At 51.0% G+C, this 21,374-nt stretch overlaps 1 protein-coding gene across 1 annotated transcript; it reads left to right on the plus strand.

The window, feature by feature from the left end:
- The first annotated feature begins 9,878 nt into the window (after nucleotides 1–9,878).
- LOC311162215 (ATP-dependent RNA helicase DDX19B) lies at nucleotides 9,879–21,232 on the plus strand. The gene is made up of 12 exons (XM_084220441.1): nucleotides 9,879–9,997; nucleotides 10,920–10,968; nucleotides 11,334–11,387; nucleotides 12,255–12,390; nucleotides 14,195–14,287; nucleotides 14,879–14,981; nucleotides 15,930–16,044; nucleotides 16,201–16,378; nucleotides 17,373–17,610; nucleotides 18,604–18,766; nucleotides 19,817–20,008; nucleotides 20,415–21,232. The coding sequence occupies exons 1-12, from the start codon at nucleotides 9,941–9,943 to the stop codon at nucleotides 20,474–20,476; spliced, it is 1,440 nt and encodes a 479-aa protein (XP_084076567.1). The 5' UTR covers nucleotides 9,879–9,940; the 3' UTR covers nucleotides 20,477–21,232.
- Nucleotides 21,233–21,374: the final 142 nt, after the last annotated feature.

The raw sequence follows: 21,374 nt of genomic DNA on the forward strand, positions 1-21,374 counted from the left end.
AACCCACCTTTATATGCAAACGACACAGAAGACATCAGGGCCACAAGTTCGATGAGTGCTGGGTCAGGAAAACGGTGCTCAGAAAGGACAAAGGGAGAGCCAGGGAGAGCAAGAAGGTCTGTCCAGGATGGGGGAGAGCAGCCAGGGAAACTGAGCACAGGAAACAGCAGCAAAGATGATGGTGGAGGGCAGTAATCCCAAGGCACAGCCCTCAATCCCAGCCAAAAACCTTAAATTCCCGATTTAATCCACCCCCACCTTCTAGCACAAACCCTGCTCATGCCAGGAGCTGCCCAGGGAGGTTGGAGATGCATCCACAGGGATGTAACCCCCACAGTCAGGAGATGGATGGAGTCCCACCTGAGCCAGGGGAGGCCATCCCACACCAGGATGCTCCAAGCCACGCCAACAGGGCCTGGGAAGGCAGGAGCTGGCAAGGGTTCAGCTGCCACAGGGAGAGATAGTGAAGGTCCCCTCACTTCAATATGTGGCAGAGGCCATCAAGGTATTGGGAAGTGATTAAACGCCAAGTGGGGGAGGAAGGAGGGAGAATGATTTTACCTTAGGGAAGAAATGATAACAGGAAGAACTCTCTAACAGCTTGGCACAACAGGAATTCATCACAGGAGTGCCAGAGGGGTGAATTTGGGCTCCAGGACCGTGACTTCATCTCGGAACTGGGGACTTAGTACAGAGCCATGGGTGAGATCCACACCCCTTGCATCTCCTGCACTCATGGAAGATTGGGGACACAGCTCCCATGGGAACCACTTGTCAGCAGGGATTTCTGCATCACCTGGGCCAGAACAAGCACTAAGGGACCCTTGGTAAGATGCACAGCCCCTTGCCATGTCCTGTTTAATCCAGCCAGGAAAGTTGCACCTCTCCTGCACCTCAGAGGAGCCTGGCTCTCTCACCAGCTCTCACTGCTGTGCCAGCCAAAAAAATCGGCCCCACAAGGACAGGGAGAGCTCAGAGAGCTCTTCCTGGCAAAAACCCTTTGACAGGGGATGCTGCCAGCAGAGCCATGGGGCTGCTTCACACAGCTTGTGTCACCAACGCCATCAAGTGACTGCAGCACGGAAAGGGAGAGCAGCAGAAAGGCTGGAGTGAGGGAGAGCAGCAGAAAGGCTGGAGTGAGGGAGAGCAGTGGGAAGGCTGGAATCTCTCTCCTGTGCCACCCAGGAGCTCGGCACTGGCCCCTTGCCTGCTCCCCGTGCTGCCTTTGCTGCTCTGGGATGTGCACTCCATTCAGGCCACGGGGCCTGGACTCTCAGGACGGACCTGGCAAGACCCTGCATCCCAAAAAAATTACCAACAGCTTAACGCTGCACAGGGTACTTCCAGACACACCCAGTCCTCAGTATGTCCCCTCACTGCCACCAAACGTGTCCTGCCTCCCACACACAGCAGGCATGGAGCCATCCCACAGACCTGGCCAGGTGCCTCCCAACCTTGCACTGCATCTGGCATCCCAGGAAAAAAGGAAATCATTGCAGGTTACTACCTTCAGCCCTCAAAATACACCTGTAATCCCATCAGCTCGGGAGTGCCTCAGGGCTGGGGACAGACATTGTGCCTTGGCCAGCTGCACTCTGGACCTGGCACACCAGGCTGCTACTGGATCAATCTTTTTGTCCCCCCCCCCCCCCCTTCCTTTCCATGACAATCCTCTGCTCTTCCTGGCCACAGAGGGGAAGGAGACACGGAAATGTGATCATCCCACTGCAGGCAATACCCTCGGCCAAACCCTCTGCCGGACTGACGACTGACGGGGAAGGCGCTGCTGCTGCTGCTGCTGCTGCGACGCCCCGGTGACGCGCAGGGAGCGCAGGGCTGCGAGCCGGAGCGCAGGCTCCAGCCCCTCACAGGGCTGCAGCGTCTGTCCCAGCACTCCCGAGAGGCTGGAGCTGGATTTTATGGGATGGGAAAAGGTGTTAATGTGCCTGAAAAACGGGGGTGGGGACTGAAGCACTGCTTGGAGCTTCCTGGGTGTCTGTCTGTGTCTCTAAGCACTGATGTGCCCTCAAAAAATCTGTCTGAGCACGTGGAGTAAAGAGAGGGGCAGAGTAATGCTCTTCTGAGGTGTATTTTCATGCATTGAAAAGAAAAATAGAGCAAAACTGTGAGCACACAGCCTGGCTTCTGGCAGGACCCGACTCCCAGGAGTGGGTTGGGGTCCCAGCTGTACCACACCACAGGATCTGCAGCATCCACAGCCGACAACAGGATAGGGAGAGTCAAAGCAGAAGCTGGGATAAAACCCAACACAGCTCCACCCAGCCCTGCTGCCTGAAGGGCAGAAATCAGTGGCAGCCCGGCTGCTTCTGCCCCCCAGGACAGGAAGGCTGCCGTGTCAAGCCCAGCCCTGGTGTCACACCTTGCATCAGACGCATTTTTGAGCAGCTGAATCACTGCCCCGCCCTGCTGTAACCCCTGACCTGCCAGAGGCGGTTTGGAGATCTCGCCTCCACGTCCGAGCTAGACCTGGGGCACATCCCCACTGCTCAGAGGACGCCTGGTTTTCTGCAGCTGGGTTAAATATTCATTCCACGTCGTCTGTCTCAATCAACACTGACATCCAGTGGCTCGCCGGGATGACGACAGCCGGAGCGCCCTGTGGAGATGTACAGGTGGACAGAGCTGGCCAAGGATGCCTGTTGTACCACAGCCTCCCATCAGCATTCCTGGGCAATCTCCACGGGGAAACAAACTCCCTCCTGTTTGCAAATACAAGACAGGAGAAGCCTTGCACTTCCCAAACTTTCAGGGCTCTCAAGTAGAGTCACCCTTGGGAATTTTCCCTGGTTTTCAGGGGCAGCAAGGCTCAGGGAGCTGCTGAGGGACCCCTGACTTCACCTACTTGACCCACATCACTGCAGGTCATGACTAAGACATGCAGGAGCCCTTCAGCTACTTTCTACCAAAGCACAAGGCTCAAACCTGGCCAGGAAACTGGGATCAACCCCCTGAATATCTCTAGGAAGAGAAGGAAATGGGGTTTGAAAAAGCACCCATAGCACTGTCCTATCTGGAAGAGCCATGGATCCATCATGGCAGACCTGTGAGATATTCTCAGCAAAAGCTACAGGAACTGTTCTCCCATCTCCAGCCTCCCCTTGCCTCAAATTGCAAGTGGAATATCCCATTTAATGGAAAACCAGGAAAACAGCCACTGCATCCCCAAAGGATGACAACAAGGGCCCCCACTGCCACAGTAGTGACAAGGATTGCTGGTCCCAAGGACACCCTGAGGCCTCAGATATGGAAAGTGGGGAAAGGCTGGGAAGCAACTTCTGCCAGAGCCCAGTGGAAGCAGCCAGGGCCTCCTTCCCGAGGTGACACAGTGCCAGGCTGGGCCATGATTGACAGCCCTGGCAGAGACAGACTTTGGGGATTGTCAGCCATAACCCTGGCAAGTGTCTCGGACCACCAGTCTGGCCCCACAGTTGGGCGTCACAGACTTGGATTCCTGTCCCAAGCCCCTTCCTAGAGCTGTTAATCACACATTTCTGACACAAGGGTTAGTTAACCCCCACCTTGCTGGGCTCACAGCTGGGGGGAAGATCCCTGGGCTGAGCCAGAGGGGGGGTGTTGGCCCAGACACCCCTTGGCTAGGCTAAACCTACCAGGCACCCTGCTTCCTGCTTCGGGTGCATCCAGATCCAAGGGGACACACAGGGTCCCCAGGAGCAGCACAGCCCTTCTCCATCCAGCCCTGTCCTGCCCTGCCCCAGCCAGTGTGGTGGATTCCAGCCAGGTCTCAGTGTTTTGACCCTTACTGGGGGGGATCAGCCCCCCTCATCCTGCCAAGGTCACTCCTCCTTCCCCAAGCAGCGTGTCCACACATGGGTTACCCCACTTGGCTGCCCAGGACAGAAACAGCCCATCACCCCAGCATCATCCCCCCATCCATCCCCTGTCCTCTGCCTGCACAGAGATGGACAGAGTCACTACTGAAGTCTGTACAATTTTTGGGGAGGGATGGGATGTTCCAGGACTCACCATCCAGCTGGGAAAAAGCAAGGCTGGGAAGCAGCAGCTTGCAAAGTGTGGGCTTGTGCCTGCACAAATATTATGACAGGGATTTCTTCAGTGAGCAGCTTTGTGCTGGGATCGTGCACAGCCTTGGGAAGTGACACACACACACACCCCTCACACCCACCCCTGCAGAGCTAAAAAGGTGCAGGAGCAACTGGAGAGTAGCCACTGCTTTTCTTACCTTTCCTGGGAGAGAGGAGGAGGAGAAGGAAGAAAGGGATGGGGGGGTTGGAGCAACTTCACCCACTCTTCCAGCCCCTCTGCGGCTGGGCTGGGGAGGGCAGGAGGGACAGGAGGAATCCCGAAGGCGACAGGCACGGCTGCGGAGCGCTGTCTCTGGAAGACAGGGAGAGAGGGAGATGAGGAGAGAGGGAAAGGGAGGGAGAGAGGGAGAGGAGCAAGCGCCGGGGCTTGGGGTGGGGGAGCGCTGCACCACCAGCCACCTCAGCAACCGGTGGCTTCACAGCCCGGACCCTCCCCACCGGGCAGCGGGGCTGGGGTAAACCGGGGAGTCCCGAGGGTCCCGGGGGGGCGAGGAAGGGTCTTACCGAACGGGCTGCAGCAACATGTGCCCCGGCGGGGAGGCTCTGCCCGGAGCCGGGAGGGTGTCTGGCTCCCCTGGGATGGGGGGCTTCTGGATCCCCAGGGTGGGTCTCTCGCCCCCCACCGCTGACTCAAATTGTCCGGAGCTGTCTGGGTGACCATCACTATCACCATCATCATCACCCAGTGGAGCCATTTGTTTTGTCAGGGAGGTAACCATGACAATCCCCTCGAACACCCTGGCGGTTCCCCCTCCCCTCGCTCCCCTCCTGAGCCCGGGGGCTGCGGGGGAGAGAACGGGCGAGGGGCGAAGTCCATCCGGGCAGAGGAGATGCCCCTGAGCTGGGCAGGCTGGTGGGAAAAAAAAAAGAGGCTGAAACTCCCCTTACCCATCCCCACGATTTATCTCCCCGGGATTTTCCGCAGCAGCTGCCGGGAGGGGAAGAGCCCACCGCATTCACCTTTGTCATCCCCTTTCTCTTTCAAAGGAAGGAAAGCACCCTCAAGCCCCCCAAAATCAGCATGCATCACTGCTCACTGGCCTCCTCTGCAGCCCTAGGCTGGATCTCTCTTCTAGACTTGCTGTTGCCCCCATTCCCATCTCAGTCCTGTACCCTCTCCTCCCCAGGAACGCCCCTCAACCCCAGCCCCCACCCATGGGGGTCTAGAAGGACCCTCCCTACATTAGCAATGCTGACACTGACGGATGACCCTGGTGGGATACAGTCCCTGCCCTGAGCAACTTACACTGAAACCCAGGAAAAACAACTTGTAGAAATGGGAAACTGAGGCAGCTGGGGGGACACAGAGTTGGACATTATCCCAAAGCAGAGCTAGACACCAAGCCTGGATCAGAGCACATCGAGGCTAAAGCTCCTCTTTCTCCCCCTGGCCTCCAAGGACACATCCATGCTGCAGGATCAGGGTGACCAGACATGTGACACCCCTAATAACCCATCCTCTTCCCCAAGAACAACATGCTGTAGAGGAAATGGCAAGAAACTCCACAAACAAATGCCTGTTCAAGAATTTTTTCCTAAGCCCAGCTCCCAGGGCTGACTTCAGCCCTGACCCTCCAGAATTTATGGTTCTTGCCAGACAAATAAGTCAGCCATGGAAAAATGCAGGTCCCGTGTTCCCAGTGCCTGTAAATGTTTGTTTACCAGGGCTTGTGGCTTCTGAGAAGAAAATAACATATGCCAAGAGAAATCCTGGGATTCAAACCAACAAATGTGGTAGCAGCAGGGTATTTGTTTAGAAGAAAAAGCAGCATCTGACATGGTGGATGAGACAAGTGGGAGACCTCAGGAAGACACACATGGAGTTGTTTGGGGGGAATTAATATTTAGTGCTGATGCTGAAGCTGCATCACCACAGTGATCAAAACTGCTGCCCAGAACAGCTCACAGGGGCCTCCAGCTGGAGTTTGTTCCTCCTCATCTTCTCCAGGCTGGCTTTGCCCAGGACACCCCACCATCGATGAGGGCAAGCCCCTCCCAGGGAGCAGCAGTGGGGAATAGGATGGGTACAATGAGGCAAAACCGGGGAGGGGACAAGCTAAAAGTAGCATTTGAGGTCACTCTAAGTGCCATCTTGAAGCTTGTGGCTTTACCCACCTGGGACCAGGCAACAGCAGCACCTCTAACCATCACAGAGGAAGATTTCCAGTCCTGGTTCATGCCTGGGTGGATTCTGAGACTGGCCAAGCATGAGACAGGCTTTCCAGGCTCATTACCCAGCTCACTCAAGTGTTCAAGTGGGGTGCTCTTGTGCTGGAGATTCGGATGGGCTCAAAACTTACCAAAAAAAAAAACCCAGAAAAAATCCAATACTAAACCAAATCTCCTGCTGGATGGACAGCAACGAGCACTTCCCATGATCTCCATGTGTGCTCTGTATGTAAATGCCATTTCCCTCAGCCTGGAATGCTGTGAAGAAACAAATAATCACTCTGTTGTGAGACTGTGATGATTAAAAAGTGATGACACAGGGCTAGTCAGGGATTGCCTCCTCCGCCTCCTCCGCCTCATCTTTCTCCTCCTTCCTTTCCTTCTTTTCTTTTTCCTCTTCCTCCTCCTTGCAGCAGGTTTGTGTGTGGGCAAGGAAGACTCTGACTTGTTTGGGGTGTAAGGACCAGAGGTAATTTCAATGAAATTCCACCATCCAATCTCCACCATTATGAGCTCTGTCATTCCAGCACAGCCAAAGTCTGCTGGTTTAAATAAATAAGCATTTATTTAAACTAATCTGAATCTTTATCTCATGTCCAAATGAATAAATATGTAATTGTATGACAGCAGAGTCTCCAGCAAAATCAAGGACCCTGCATGAAACCAACAGGAAACCCACACCTCCAGGAGCCCATCCCTGCTCTGGAGACTGAGGAGAAAAATCCTTCCTCATGGACAGAACAGAGAAACACCCAGCACAGTCCCACCTCACTGACAGGCTGCACAGCCCCTGAAGATCCTAAGGAATGATTGCAGCCAAGGTCAAGGAGCAGAAAGGAGGCATTGGAAGGATCTGCCCCCAGCCAATGTTGCCTGATCACAGTTGTCTTCTTCTCAGTACCTCTGTTTTCCCCTGTCTTAAATGGGACTAGTCCCAATTAAATGTATGTTTATGGGAGGTGTGTCTGCAAGAAAACATTAAACTGGAAGCATGAGCCTGTCAGCCTCTGGGATTTCCCACATTCATCTTTATTTTTACCCTAATTAACTAATTAACATCTCAGACTTGCCTTTGGCTGCCTGCTCTGTTCCCATTGAAAATCTCCTTGCGTTCAGCTCCCGTGTTCAGCATCCTCCTGTTGCCATGGAAAAAAACGCCATGATGTCACCTCCACAAATACAGCTTCCAGGCCCCAAAGTTCACAAGTGGGGCTGGGGAGGGATCCCCACAGATTGAGGGACATGGGGTTACCACCTCCATGCAGGAAACTGAATTAGATGGAAAAATATCAGATTTATTTGATAATATATGATATTTGATAATAACAGGGTTTAGTTTTAAGGAAAAAACCAGCCATGGTTGGTGTGAAGAGAGCAGTAGTGAAGGATCCAGCCCCGCCTGGGATAAGATTTCTCAGCACAGAAAGAAATAACAGCTCAGTTGGAAGTTTTAGGCTGTGGGAACAAATGAAGCATCTCCATTAAAGGGGAGGGGGAATATTGAGTCAGGGAAATAATCCTTGGTTTGGGAACTTGTGGCTGATACCTGCAGGCTTGGCCATTTTAGTGGTTCTGCTGCATGGAATAAAAACACAAATTCAGACCATCCTTGAGAGCTGTTCTGTCAAACAAGACCCAAGGAAGGGAATAGCAGCCCAGCAAGGAAATCCCACAGGCTCTTCCCACACTTCTTTCATTTCTACTTTCCCTTTTACTCCTCTTTATTCCAGGACCTTTAAAGAACAGGTTTGATACCAAGTCTAAGCTGGCTCCTGCCCTACAGCAAGAGACAGGACGGAAATGACTCTTGCAGCTCCTGTCACTTCTAGACCTCCATGACTCATGCTCCTACCTTGTTTTCACCTCCACCCCTGCTCCACAGACAGAGCTGCAGTTCCCTCACTAATGTCACAGTGTCTGCGTGATTGTCCCCCAGCCCTGGCTCCCAGAGGGACTCCATTCCATGGGAAACAGAAGCTGCAGCCTCACAGCAGATGGCACGGCAGGGCCTGACCCCCAGCCCCAAACCAGACAGGGGGAACAGTCCCAGCCCCACCCCACATGGAGGGCCAGGCCCCCAGGGATGGCCCCGTAACACAGGGGACTGAGCCAGCCCCACATCATGTGAGACACAGGCTGACCCCCAGATCATAGCGGGGTCCTGGTCTCAGCCCCACAGCATTCAGGTCACCAGGCCCCTGACCACAGTGCCCCTCAACATACAGGGGACCTGAGCACCCAGCTCCACACTGCACAGGGCTGAGGCTGACAGGGCTCAGAGCCCCACAGAGCACACAGGCCCACAGGGCACACAGGGCTCACAGCCCCACAGGGCACACAGGGCTCACAGCCCCACAGGGCACACAGGGCTCACAGCCCCACAGGACACACAGGGCTCACAGCCCCACAGGGCACACAGGGCACACAGGGCTCACAGCCCCACACAGGGCTCACAGCCCCACAGGGCTCACAGGGCTCACAGCCCCACAGGGCTCACAGGGCTCACAGCCCCACAGGGCACACAGGGCTCACACCCCACACAGGGCCCACAGCCCCACAGGGCACACAGGGCACACAGGGCCCACAGGGCACACAGCCCCACAGGGCTCACAGGGCCCACAGCCCCACAGGGCACACAGGGCCCACAGGGCACACAGGGCACACAGGGCTCACAGACCCACACAGGGCTCACAGGGCCCACAGCCCCACAGGGCACACAGGGCACACAGGACTCACACCCCACACAGGGCCCACAGCCCCACAGGGCACACAGGGCCCACAGGGCTCACACCCTACACAGGACTCACACCCCACACAGGGCCCACAGCCCCACAGGGCACACAGGGCCCACAGGGCTCACACCCTACACAGGACTCACACCCCACACAGGGCCCACAGCCCCACAGGGCACACAGGGCCCACAGGGCTCACACCCTACACAGGGCTCACAGCCGCTCACAGGGCACACAGGGCTCCCAGGGCACACAGGGCTCACACCCCACACAGAGCTCACAGCCCCACAGGGCTCAGAGCCCCACAGAGCACACAGGGCTCACAGGGCTCACACCCCACACAGGGCTCACAGGGCCCACAGCCCCACAGGGCACACAGGGCCCACAGCCCCACAGGGCACACAGAACTCACAGGGCACACAGAACTCACAGGGCACATAGCCCCACAGCCTCACCCCACACAGAGCGCACAGCCCCACACTGCACGCACGACTCACAGGGCTCACAGCCCCACAGAGCTCACAGCCCCACAGAGCTCACAGGACTCACAGGGCGCACAGAGTTCACAGCCCCACACAGCACACAGGGCTCACAGCCCCAGAGAGCTCACAGGAGTCACAGGACTCACAGCCCCACTACTGCACACAGGGCTCACACCCCACACAGAGCTGACAGCCCCACACAGCACACAGGGCTCACACCCCACAGGACACACAGCCCCACAGGGTCACAGCCTCACCCCACCCCGTGTCCACCTCTCCCCACCTCAGACCCTCGATGTCACTCCTCACCCCCCGTCCCCTCTCCCCGCCGCCCCCGGAACGCGCTGCCCCCGGAACGCCGGTGCGCGGCCGCGGTTCGCGGGTCCGGGCGGTGCCGGGGCGGTGCCGCGGGCGCGCAGGCGCCGCTCCCGCCCGGCGCCATCGCGGCTGCTGCGGCCACCCCGGGCCGGCCATGGCCACCGACTCGTGGGCCCTGGCCGTGGACGAGCAGGAGGCGGCGGCCGAGTCGGTGAGTGCGCGCCGGGGCCCGCGGGGGCTCGAGATGGCCCGGCCCGGCCCGGCCGGTCCAGCGGCGCCGGGTCCCCCGGGCCGCGCGGCCCCCGCCGCCTCCTCACAGAAAGCAGCGATCGCAGAAACCCTTTCTCGCCCCATTTTCTGCCACGGGGGCAGGGAGGGCCCGGGGAATCCGATTGTCCCTGGGCTTGGGCTCTTCCTTTATAAGCAAAACCCCCAATTTATTTATTTACTTACTTACTTACCATTATTTTTAAAATTTCTTCGCCTTCATCCATTTTTTGCGTATCCAAAGGGCAAAGACGTCCCTGCGGTCCCCCTCACCCTCCATCCAGACACTGCACCGCTTCAGGCACTCACCCAGCCTCGGCTCTCTCTTCCAGCATCCAAAAAAATTCCTTTTTCCCTCATATTTTTTTAATGAAAAGATGTAACTTTGTACCTCAGAAAAATTGTTTTCTGTTTTTTCTGTGCTTGGACACAGAACACTCACTGAGGATGTGGAGAAGACCCTCGGGGCTGCTCTCCCTGCACATTTCAGGTGGTGAAACAAACTCATCCTGGGGCAGCTTGTGCTGGCCAGGACAGGGCACAGATCCTGTTTCCATCCTGGAATGCTGATTTTCTCCCATTTTCCATCAGCAGAGCTACTGGGGAGTGGAGGCTACAGGACAGAAAGCAACCCCTTTCCTGTGTTGTCATTACAGTTAAAAAAACTTGTATTTATGTTAAAACTCCTGCTTAGAAATAGTTGTATTAAAACTCTTGAAATCAAGTTCCTGTTGTGTCTTCCCTTCCAGCTGAGCAGGGTTTGTGCAATACTTGATAAATCCAAAGCTCAGGTTTTCCTGGCTGGAATTAGAATATAGGGAGCTATATTTGAATTTCTCTGATTTTGTGTGTTTCCTCATTTCTAGTTGAGCACTTTACACCTGAAGGATGAAAAAACCAAACCAGATGCCAATGGTGAGTTCCAGCTGCTCAGATGGGCTTGGAAAGGGGAATGTTTCCCTGTGGGGGTTCAGAGCACTGCTGCCAAAGTAAATTCCTGATAAATCATGAGATTCCAGAAGAGCTGAGATTAAACAGCAGCACAGACTAAATATTTTGGTGTCTCAGGGAGCTGTGTGAGCAAAATCTGTTGGTGTGGTTGCTAAACTGCACTTGGAACTGGTGCTTGGGTTTCCTCTGCACAACAGTGGAGCAGGGCAGTTCTCCTCAGGAAAAAAATGAGCTGTTTGTAGCTGTTCCCAGGATGTTCCAAAGCTCTGGGGGTGTGGGCTGCCCCTGAGCCTGAGCTCACCTGTGCCCCCCAACCTGTTCCCATTCAGGTGCCGTTGTCAAGGCAGATGACAATGTGGAGAAGACGGAAGATGAGGAGAAGGGTAAGTGCCTTCCCAAAAAAAGCTTTGGCAAGGAAATTAATTTAATTTAATTATAATTATATTGATTTAATATATACTTAAAGTAAGTCTGCCTTATGTCTCAGGACCGCTGATCTTGTATCCTGCCCCAAGGACTTAATTGTAAGACATGTCCTTCCTCCATAACACTTTTAAAGGCATTGTGTCCTGTAATAACTTGGGAGACTCCTGGATTAGAATGGAGAGAAATAAGGGGATAGCAGTATCCTCAAGGCAGGACTGGATACAGGAGCAGTTGGATAACCTGGAGCTGGGATTGCTGTAGCAACCAACAAGTTGCGTTTATGCAGTGGCTGCTCAGAGGTGGGTAAAGGCTCACATTTTTTCAGAAGGTGGTTTTAGGAAACAGATTTAGTAGCAAAACCCCAAAGTGCAGCAGTTTAACCTCATTTGCATCTCTCTTGTCCTCAACCCTTGTGTTTCAGCTCTGAAATCTTTTAAAGTACTGTTTATCCTCAAACCTTCCTTAAAAATAAAACCTTGGGAGGTGTCTGCCCACACGCCAGAGTGAGGGTTGAGGAGGCCTTACCCTATCCCGGGTAGATGCTAAGCTCAGAGAATCTTAATAAGCCGAGATCTGGCTGTGTTAAAGTCCCCCTTAGAACAGTGGTCGTTTGATTTGTCTTCCTGGGTATTAAATGGGGTAATCTCTGGGATCTCTCAGTGTCTCATCCAGGAGGTTTGGGCTCTTCAAGCCATTATACTCTAATGAAGAATTTCAGTATTTGGAGGGATTTTGTCCCTTTTAAGTGGCTCCGGAGTTCAGTGGGGGCAAGACTTGGAACAGGCTGTGACTGATGGATTCATGTTTTCTACCTCCTTTCCCAGAGGACAGAGCTGCCCAGTCCTTACTGAACAAGCTGATCCGCAGTAACCTGGTTGACACCACAAATCAGGTGGAGGTGCTGCAGAGGGACCCCACATCACCCCTCTACTCTGTCAAGTCTTTCGAGGAGCTGCGCCTGTAAGTGCCTGCTGGGATGAGCCAGAGCTTTCTCTGCATGCAGCTGTCAAATCCTGGGATCAGATATATTAAATTGGCTCTCTTATAACTGGATTTTTCTATTTTTCATGGGGAGCTGTATTTGTAACCTCTGAGAGAGAGAAGTTTTGCTATAACTGCCGGAGCAGATGTGAGGTTGGAGCCCATCAGGTAGTTGGAACTTCTCCTCATGTCCTGAAAAATTCCCTGGTGGCATAGGAGATACCACTTAAAAGTACATGGGTTTGTGTATCAGGTTACTGCCAACTTGTCATTAATGAGTGTAACATTTGTATTATTTAAATGCAACAAGAGTTGGTTTATCTGGGTGCCTGGTGGGGGTTTCCATCTGAAACAACAGCAGTGAACAGCACAAAGGGAACAGCTAATTTTTTCCAGCAACACTGGATTTATGTACTGGAGACACCAGTATTTTCTGACTTCCTTCCCTTTGAAAACCTCTACCAGTGCAGCTTTCAAGGGGTGATAACTGTTTAAGGCATGGTTGATGGATATATGTATTAATATGCTGAAGAGTGCTTCCTGTTGGGATTGTTGTGTTTGTGTTGATCTCAGGTTTGTTGCTCTACAAGCTCCACAGCAAAATGGGAGCTAAAGAGCCTTCTCCCCATGAAATGCCAGGAGGTTTTGCTTTGTTAATGTTTGTGGTTGAACGTCTCTAAAAAAGAAGCTGAAGTCCTGCAGTGCCTGTTAGACTAATTCATTCCTGTGTTTCAAAAGGCAAACAATCCCAGGGAGTTAATGACAGGGACAGCCAGCCTAATTGAGTCTTCAATTTGTTATGACTCGGGGTATCCTTGGCAACTGGTGCAGAGTTGGGCTTTGTCTTGTCCTTGCTTGGAGCAGCACAAGGTTATGTTTTCAAAGAGCTTTTGTTCCAGCCATCATTGGAAAGTAATACAGGATTTTTGCAAAATTATGTTGTGTTGAATGGGAAGTTACTGCAGTGGTAAATGTGGGCAGGAGACCTGTAACCTGCTTGGAAAGGAGAGCCCTTCTGAGAGCACTCACAACATCCAGGGAGCACTTGGGGGTCATCAGCTGAGAATTTCCAGCACCATAACCCAGATTTAGGTTGTTCCGGGGTCTCCTTGTCTACACAAGTGTCTGCTGAGAGTAGAAAGCTCCCTGGAGAGAAAGCAGCAGATTAGAGTTTGCTGGCCAGCAGTGTCACCACACAGTTCTGGGTGTGAGGGCTGGCTTGCAGCCACAGATCACAAGGTGTAGCCACAGCAAACTGAGCTAATTATGTCATTTACCTGAGCCAGCATCGCTCAGCTGTAGTGCAGAATCCACACGACTTGCTGAAGTCCTTGCAAGGATCTCATGATCCCTTCATCCTGTTCCTCACGCTTTGTCCCACGTTTGAGTCATCGAGGAGTGATAATTTTGGCACCAAGATTAGGCATGGCTGAGAAAATGGGACTGGCCTGAAGGACAGGATTAACACTTTCTGCTCTGTGATTCCTGGAATGTCTGAAAAGCTGCTTTGGAACAAGCGGTGGTGGCCTTAGACACAGGCTTTGCCCTCGAGCTGGGACAGGCAGGCTGACTTATTAAATCCAGGGGTTTTTGCAAAGCTCCCTGTCTAGACTTCCTGCTGTCACTTAAGGTTCCAGATGCTGACCACAGTTGTTTCACAGGTGGGATTGTAGCAGAGACAGCTCTAGGATGTCTTCTCGAGGGTTTTTCTCTCACCTTTTTGTACACAAATGAAAACTAAATGGACTTTAATAGGTCATGATATAAAAATTTCTCTTTTCAGGAAACCACAGCTCCTGCAAGGAGTCTATGCCATGGGCTTCAACAGACCATCTAAGATCCAAGAGAATGCCCTGCCCATGATGCTTGCTGAACCGTATGTACACATTCTTCCTACTCTCTACCAGAATAGAAGGATTTGAAAGGTTCAGAATGCTGCTCCTGAATTTTGGGTGGGAGGAGGGTGATGGAGAAACTCTCAGAGTATGGAGAAAGGGTTCCCATATCACAGTGTTTCTGTGGTTATTAACTATGTGACAGCAGCCCTGGATTTGTCCTTTTCCTGGGGCTGGTACTGAGCATGCAGTGCTGTGGGGTTTGGGGGGTTGTTGCCATTTTCCTCATTAGTTTGGGAAGAAATAATACGAAGTGGCTCAGAAATCCTGAGTGGGTAGGAGTAGCTGAGGTGCTGATTTTCCTCTCCACAACCCTGAGCTGGAACATGTGAGGTACTGAGACACTGGGGAAGACGTGTGAAATGGGAAATTACTGAGAGATAACCACAGCTCTCCTTCCAAATCTCCATAATTGACAAACGTCAAAGGAGAGTGTTGGGCAGGAAGAAGTTCCTGCCCCATGGAGTGTAGCTGGTTAGGTTGGCCTTGGATCCACAGCAGGGGTAAATGTGACAGGATTCAGGTGCCACCGTGGTGCTTCCCCCTCTGAGCTGTGCCTGCTGTGCCCCCAGCCCGCAGAACCTCATCGCGCAGTCGCAGTCCGGTACTGGCAAGACAGCTGCCTTCGTCCTGGCCATGCTCAGCAGGGTTGAGCCTGGGAACAAGTATCCACAGGTAAACTCTGGGATGTGCCTGTTTCAGGGTGTGTCTCACCCTGGCCGTGCAGTGCCATCTAGTGAGGAACCTGAGCTGCTGGGAGGCCTTCAGATGTAAATTCATGGCTTGATGGAGCCAAGGTGTTATTTCTTTAAACTGCTTAAAGGAGTTGGAGGTTTGGGGATTTATCAAAATGCCTTTAGTGCAAAAGATGTGGATTTTGCTCAAAGCTTGTTCCTGTCGGTCCTTCCCATGCATCACACAGGATGCCATTGCTCTGTGAGTGTGTGAAGGGTGAGATAATACAGATGTTATAATTCACGCTATCACAGTCAGAAGCTAACTATTTCTTAATTGCAATACATTATAAGCATTTCTTAGTTTATCAGCTTTTTTCACACCATACTACAAATACCTTTTAACTACTCATCTAAAATTACCCCTCATAAGTCTTACTACAATATATCTTTCATAGTTCTATTTCTCCAAAATATCTACTCTTATTTATAAAGTTTTTTTTTTAAACTTGTTTCTCATTCCATTTCTCTCTCAACAATGTTTATCCTATTTTATAACATTTTTAAGTCAACATTTCTTATCTCAAAGTTTACGTACAAATGTATACTATGTGAACCTTCTATCAAACTTTAAGAATTTTCTACAAATCCATTTCCCACTTGTGAGGAGTTAAATCTTTCGTGGAGGATTTAAATCATAGAAATAGTGCAGGCTGAAGGGGGTTGGGTAGTGGCTTTGGGGTGGAAGAGAAGGTAACTGTGACAATAGAGCAGAAAATGCTTGGAGAGGGACTTTTTAAATCAGATTTCCTCATGAGATGGTTGAGAAACTGTTCAGCAACTTGCATATTTGTCTTGAAGAAAACTTCAACAAGGATTTTAAAAAGCAAGTGTGATAGTGTTGCCCAGGATGTTGATCACCTCACTCATTATCCTTCTGTTCCTCCAGTGTTTGTGCCTTTCCCCAACATACGAGCTGGCACTTCAAACAGGAAAAGTGATTGAACAGATGGGAAACTTTTACCCGGAGCTGAAACTTGCGTATGCTGTCCGAGGCAACAAACGTGAGTAAGGGGAAACACCACAAACAGGAATGAGGGAATGATGCTCCTCATGTGCACCAGAGCAGTCAGGTGGTGAAATGGCTCGGTCAGAGAGGGCCGAAACATTTCCCCGTCTGCAGAGCCACCCTAGAGCAGCCTTTTCTTCTGTCTCGGCAGTGGAGAGAGGGCAGAAGATCTCGGAGCAGATCGTAATCGGCACACCTGGCACTGTGCTGGACTGGTGTTCCAAACTGAAATTCATAGATCCCAAGAAGATCAAGGTGTTTGTGTTGGATGAGGCAGATGTGATGATTGCCACCCAGGGCCACCAGGACCAGAGCATCCGCATTCAGAGGTACGGAGGGACACAGGGACAGCGGGGCTGCAGTCAGGAACAGTGTCCTCACCAATGAAGCAACAAGATTGAAATGACAGATTAACTCTGGTCTAGGGGTTTCAGAGAGGCACAATGTCAGGGGAGGACAAGCAGTTTCATTTCACAGAATCACACAGAATTACTGGGTTGGAACAGACCTACAAGATCATCAAGTCCAACCCAACCCCAACACCTTAACTAAACCCTGGCACCAAGTGCCATGTCCAGTCTTTTTCTAAACACATGCAGGGATGGTGACTCCACCACCTCCCCAGGCAGACCATTCTGAAGTCAGGTTACACAACTTTATCACTCTTTGCATGAAAAACTTTTTCCTAATATCCAACGTGTATTTCTCTGAAGCAGCTTGAGACTGTGTCCTCTGGTTCTGTCAGTGCTGCCTGCAGAAAGAGACCAACTACCCCCTGAACTACAACTACCCTTCAGGAAGCTGTAGAGAGTGATGAGGTCACCCCTGAGTCTCCCTTTCTCCAGGCTGAACACTCCCAGCTCCCTCAGGGGTTCCTCACAGGGTTTGTGTTCCCAGCCCCTCCCCAGCCTCGTTGCCTCCTCTGGACACACTCCAGCGTCTCAAATCCTTCCCAAACTGAGGGCCCAGAACTGGACACAGTGCTCAGGTGTGGCCTCACCAGTGCCAAGTACAGAATGAGCTCCCTGCTCCTGCTGGCCACACCACTCCTGATACAGACCAGGATGCTGTTGGTGTTCTTGGCCACCTTACAGAATAAAAATCCTGTCCTGGAGCAGGGTTTATTCCTCTTTACGAAGGTAAGTGTGGATGCCTGTGATCCATGAGGGAGTGATCATGTGTTGGTAAGATTGGTTTTAGTCTTTCCAGCCAATGAAATAACTGGTTCCAGGGTTATGGTTTTCCTTTGTCTGTAGCATGAATTCCATCAGGATATCAGGAGATGATAGTGTTGTGTGGGAACCCTCCCTATTTCTCTTTCAGAATGCTCCCCAGGGACTGCCAGATGCTCCTGTTTTCAGCCACTTTTGAGGATTCTGTGTGGAAGTTTGCTCAAAAAGTTGTTCCTGACCCAAACATTATCAAACTGAAGCGTGAGGAGGAGACCCTGGACACCATCAAGCAGTATTATGTCCTGTGCAATAACAGAGATGAGAAGTTCCGGGCTCTCTGTAACATCTACGGGGCCATCACCATTGCCCAGGCCATGATCTTCTGCCACGTGAGTGCTTCCAGGGAATGTTAGTCCTAGTGACCCCCTCAGAGTCTGCAAGTGCTAAAACCAAGCCAGACACGGTTTCCAGAAAGGAACTGAGAACTAAATTGGCCTTTTTGGCTTCTCTGGCTCCATCTTTGAGTGAAATCCTGAAAGCCACTTTAGCACTGGCTGGTTTGACTCCCTGGGTTTGTCCATCCAAGAGACAACATTGGACTTGTTTATTTCTGAATGGTCACTGTTATCCCTGAACTCCTCTGAAGCAAAGATTAGAGTTAATAATTAGCACACTATTCCAAAACTCTGAACTGAAAAGGAAGAAAAAGTGGGGTTAGAAAATGGATAAAAATAGGGCATAAAGAGGGATTGGGAAGTCTTTTGCTTCTCTAGCTGATACAGTGCTGTTCCTGGACTTCATTTCCCTCAGGTAATTGAGGATACACCTCTGGGATCCCACTGTGAATCATACTGAAACTTGGTTTTCTTTTTCTGGAAGCTGCCATAATCATTTTTAGGGAAAAATCAGTGCTGACAGCACCAAACAGCCAGGCAAAATGAGCTCAGACAGGATGAAAGTGTTTGGAATTTGCTGCAGCAGTTTGCTTTTAGGCTGTCTCAAGACATAATTGGAGCTCAGAAAACTGTTTAATTCAAGGCTGTGCAGAGTCTGTGTGGGATTTCACAACTACATTCAGGTCTGACCCTGCCATTTTCCAAGCTGAGTAGTAGTTTGTGACAAGTTTTGTAGGTTGTCCATGTATGCATGTAGTGTCAGTCTCCAGTAGAGTGAAAACCAAGCAGCAGAGCACAAAGAAAATGTGTGTTATTAATCAGGGGCTCCTGAGGGGGCTGAGGTGTATTGTTCTCCTTCTGATACAGTTTGTAAGGGAGACAAAAACTGAGCAGCCACAGAGCTTCCAGTGGGCCCCCAGAGAGGTTCACTGTCACTTTCCAGCATTAGAACCCCGTCCCAAATGTGGGGCTGGCTGTGTGTTGCAGACTCGGAAGACAGCGGGGTGGCTGGCGGCCGAGCTGTCCAGGGAGGGCCATCAGGTGGCCTTGCTCAGCGGGGAGATGATGGTGGAGCAGAGAGCAGCCGTCATCGAGCGCTTCCGCGAGGGCAAGGAGAAGGTGCTGGTGACCACAAACGTCTGTGCCAGAGGTAGGATATGGAGGAATGGGGCCAGGTGATGCTCTAGGATTTTAGCTTTCATATGTTTCATGTATTTGTGACCCTGTAGTTCTTTAGTGTAGAACTCCAAACTCCACACGCAGTGCCAGCTGCTGTTCTCCCGTTTTGGGCAAACACAATTCCTCTCCAGGCCTGGCACTCAAGGACACCTCACTGCCTCAGGCCTCGAGAGATTAAACAAAAGTGAGTTGAGGGGAGCAAACTTGGGGTAAATGACTTAATTACCTGAAGCTGTAATTGAAGGATTAACCCCCAATATGCAAATGAACCAAACTTACAAAAGTGTAAAAACCCGTGACCCGTGGTCCATTTTTGGGTGTAGCCTCTGGTGTGCTTCGTCTGCCCAAAATGTACCTAAAGGCCCTTCAGTAAATACACCCACTTTTTATTCCTTTTATTTTGTCTGGCCTCTGTTTATAGATAGCCCAAAAAGGCATCACAAGGAGGGCTGGAAGCAGAACTTCTTAAGACAACACATACCCCTGGCCAGCTTAAAGGAAGAATTCACATCCTCAGGTGTTCCAGTTGGGAGAAATTGGTGTCCTTACACTGTGTGCCTGTGGGCAAACACAGGATTGCTTGTTGGCTTCCTGCTGCTTGAGATGGAAGAGTCCATCCTGTGAGTCTGGCACCAAGCCTGCCTTGTGTGCTGACATTCAGGGTTTGCAGTGAACGTGTGCCCAAGTACAGAAAACTGAAAACCAGTGAAATCCAGTTCACTATCCCAGTAGCAATTTGTGGTGTAATTTGACATCCTGGAACAGTTAAGACTGGATTGTACTTGGAAAAAAACAAGTGATCTTCAGAACTTTGCAAGGAAGAAGAGAGTTTCTGAATTTCCAGAATATTTAAGTGGCTTTGGCTGTTTCAGTGGGACTCTCTGCCCTAACAGCTCAATAGTTTCTGTTCCCACCCCATGAGGATATTGTGGAAAAGCTCCATTTCAGAGTGCGAGGGGGCTGTTCCTGCTGCAAAAAGATTTAAGTGAAGTTGTGTAACCTGATGTTCTCTTTTTGTCAGGGATTGATGTAGAGCAGGTCTCTGTTGTTATCAACTTTGACCTGCCTGTGGATAAGGATGGCAATCCAGACAACGAGACCTACCTGCACCGCATCGGCCGCACCGGCCGCTTCGGCAAGCGAGGGCTGGCCATTAACATGGTGGACAGCAAGCACAGCATGAACATTCTCAACAGAATCCAGGAACATTTCAGTACGTACCCTCAGGCTTTCTCCTTTCTCTAAGCTGTTGAATCACTGCAGAATTTGACTTGTTGGATGCTGATCAGGTCTCAGGGTGTTTGTTGAGCCTTAAATGGGTGGCAGAGGAGCACAGCAGGAGTGTTTGGTGTAGCATCACTTGGGATTATGACCTGCTGCCTCAGACAGGAGCAGAATAAATCAGGCTGTGTTTGCTGTCCTTGAAGTGGATGTTCCAGGGGTGGGTAACACTGGAGTACCCAGATAGGCCTTTGATAAAATGAAACAGTTTTAATTTGTATTTTTAAAACCTGACTGAACATTCCCTGATAAATCAGAACTCAGGTCCAGCTGAGGAGAGCAGCGCTCCTTTCTCTGCTCAGTGTTACGAAATCTGACCTATTTCTCTTCTTTCCCAGACAAAAAGATAAACAAATTGGATACTGATGACTTGGATGAAATTGAGAAGATAAATAACTGAAATAGCTGCTGGAACTGGTATGTGCCCTGCTGTGGAAGCTCTCCCACTACAATTGGATCAGCGTTTGGATTGGCACAGCCTCTCGGCTCGTCCCAAAAAGGACTCTTCAAGATATGAGTACACAAAAATTACCTCATGTTCAAAATTGCAGTTGGACTTTAAATTGTGCAACTATGGAGAGGAAGAGGAAATGTTTACAGAAGCTTTTAACATTTCTTAGTTTAGCCTTAAAATGGGATGATCTTTGGAATTCTGAGAAATACACTTGCCAAAAGAGAGGCAATAGGGAATACCTAAAATTTTAAAAGGAAAAAAAAACATTATTATCTTTAATTGGAATAATGGGCAGCATTAACCTGATCAGTTTAAATTCAACAGCTGAATATATAATGGACATAAGGAAAGGAAAAAAATAAAAAAAAAAAAGAAAACCTGAAAAACCCCAAACAAGGCAGCTGGTTTTTGGCTAAATACTTAACTTGTACAAACTAGGATGTCATTCTCTTTGGCGCTCCCCGAGCTCTTTAAGACTCATTTTTGGCTTTCTGATGGATTTGCCCTGTTTTCCTTCCATAAATTGTCCTGAGGGTGTCTCCAGTAGCTCCTACTCGCAAACACAGGTGCCGTGTCGCTTTGCTGGGCAGTATTTTCTTTTCCTTTGTCCTGGATTTGTTGGGATGGCCACTCTCTGTGACCTGGGTGGTGGTGACACTACAGAAGTTCATCCCAAGTGTTTAACCTGGCTACGGTGTGGGTGGGGGGGTGGGAGGGGCAGTATGAAGGGAACTGTACTAATGGATTGCCTGATTAAATTCACCTCTGTGAATGAAATTCACCATGTGCTTAAATGCACCGTGCTGTGAAGCTCAGCACAGGTAATGTACAGAGTTGTTGGGCT

This window comes from Fringilla coelebs, assembly GCF_963513975.1.
Source record: "Fringilla coelebs genome assembly, chromosome: 22".
NCBI lineage: Eukaryota > Metazoa > Chordata > Aves > Passeriformes > Fringillidae > Fringilla > Fringilla coelebs.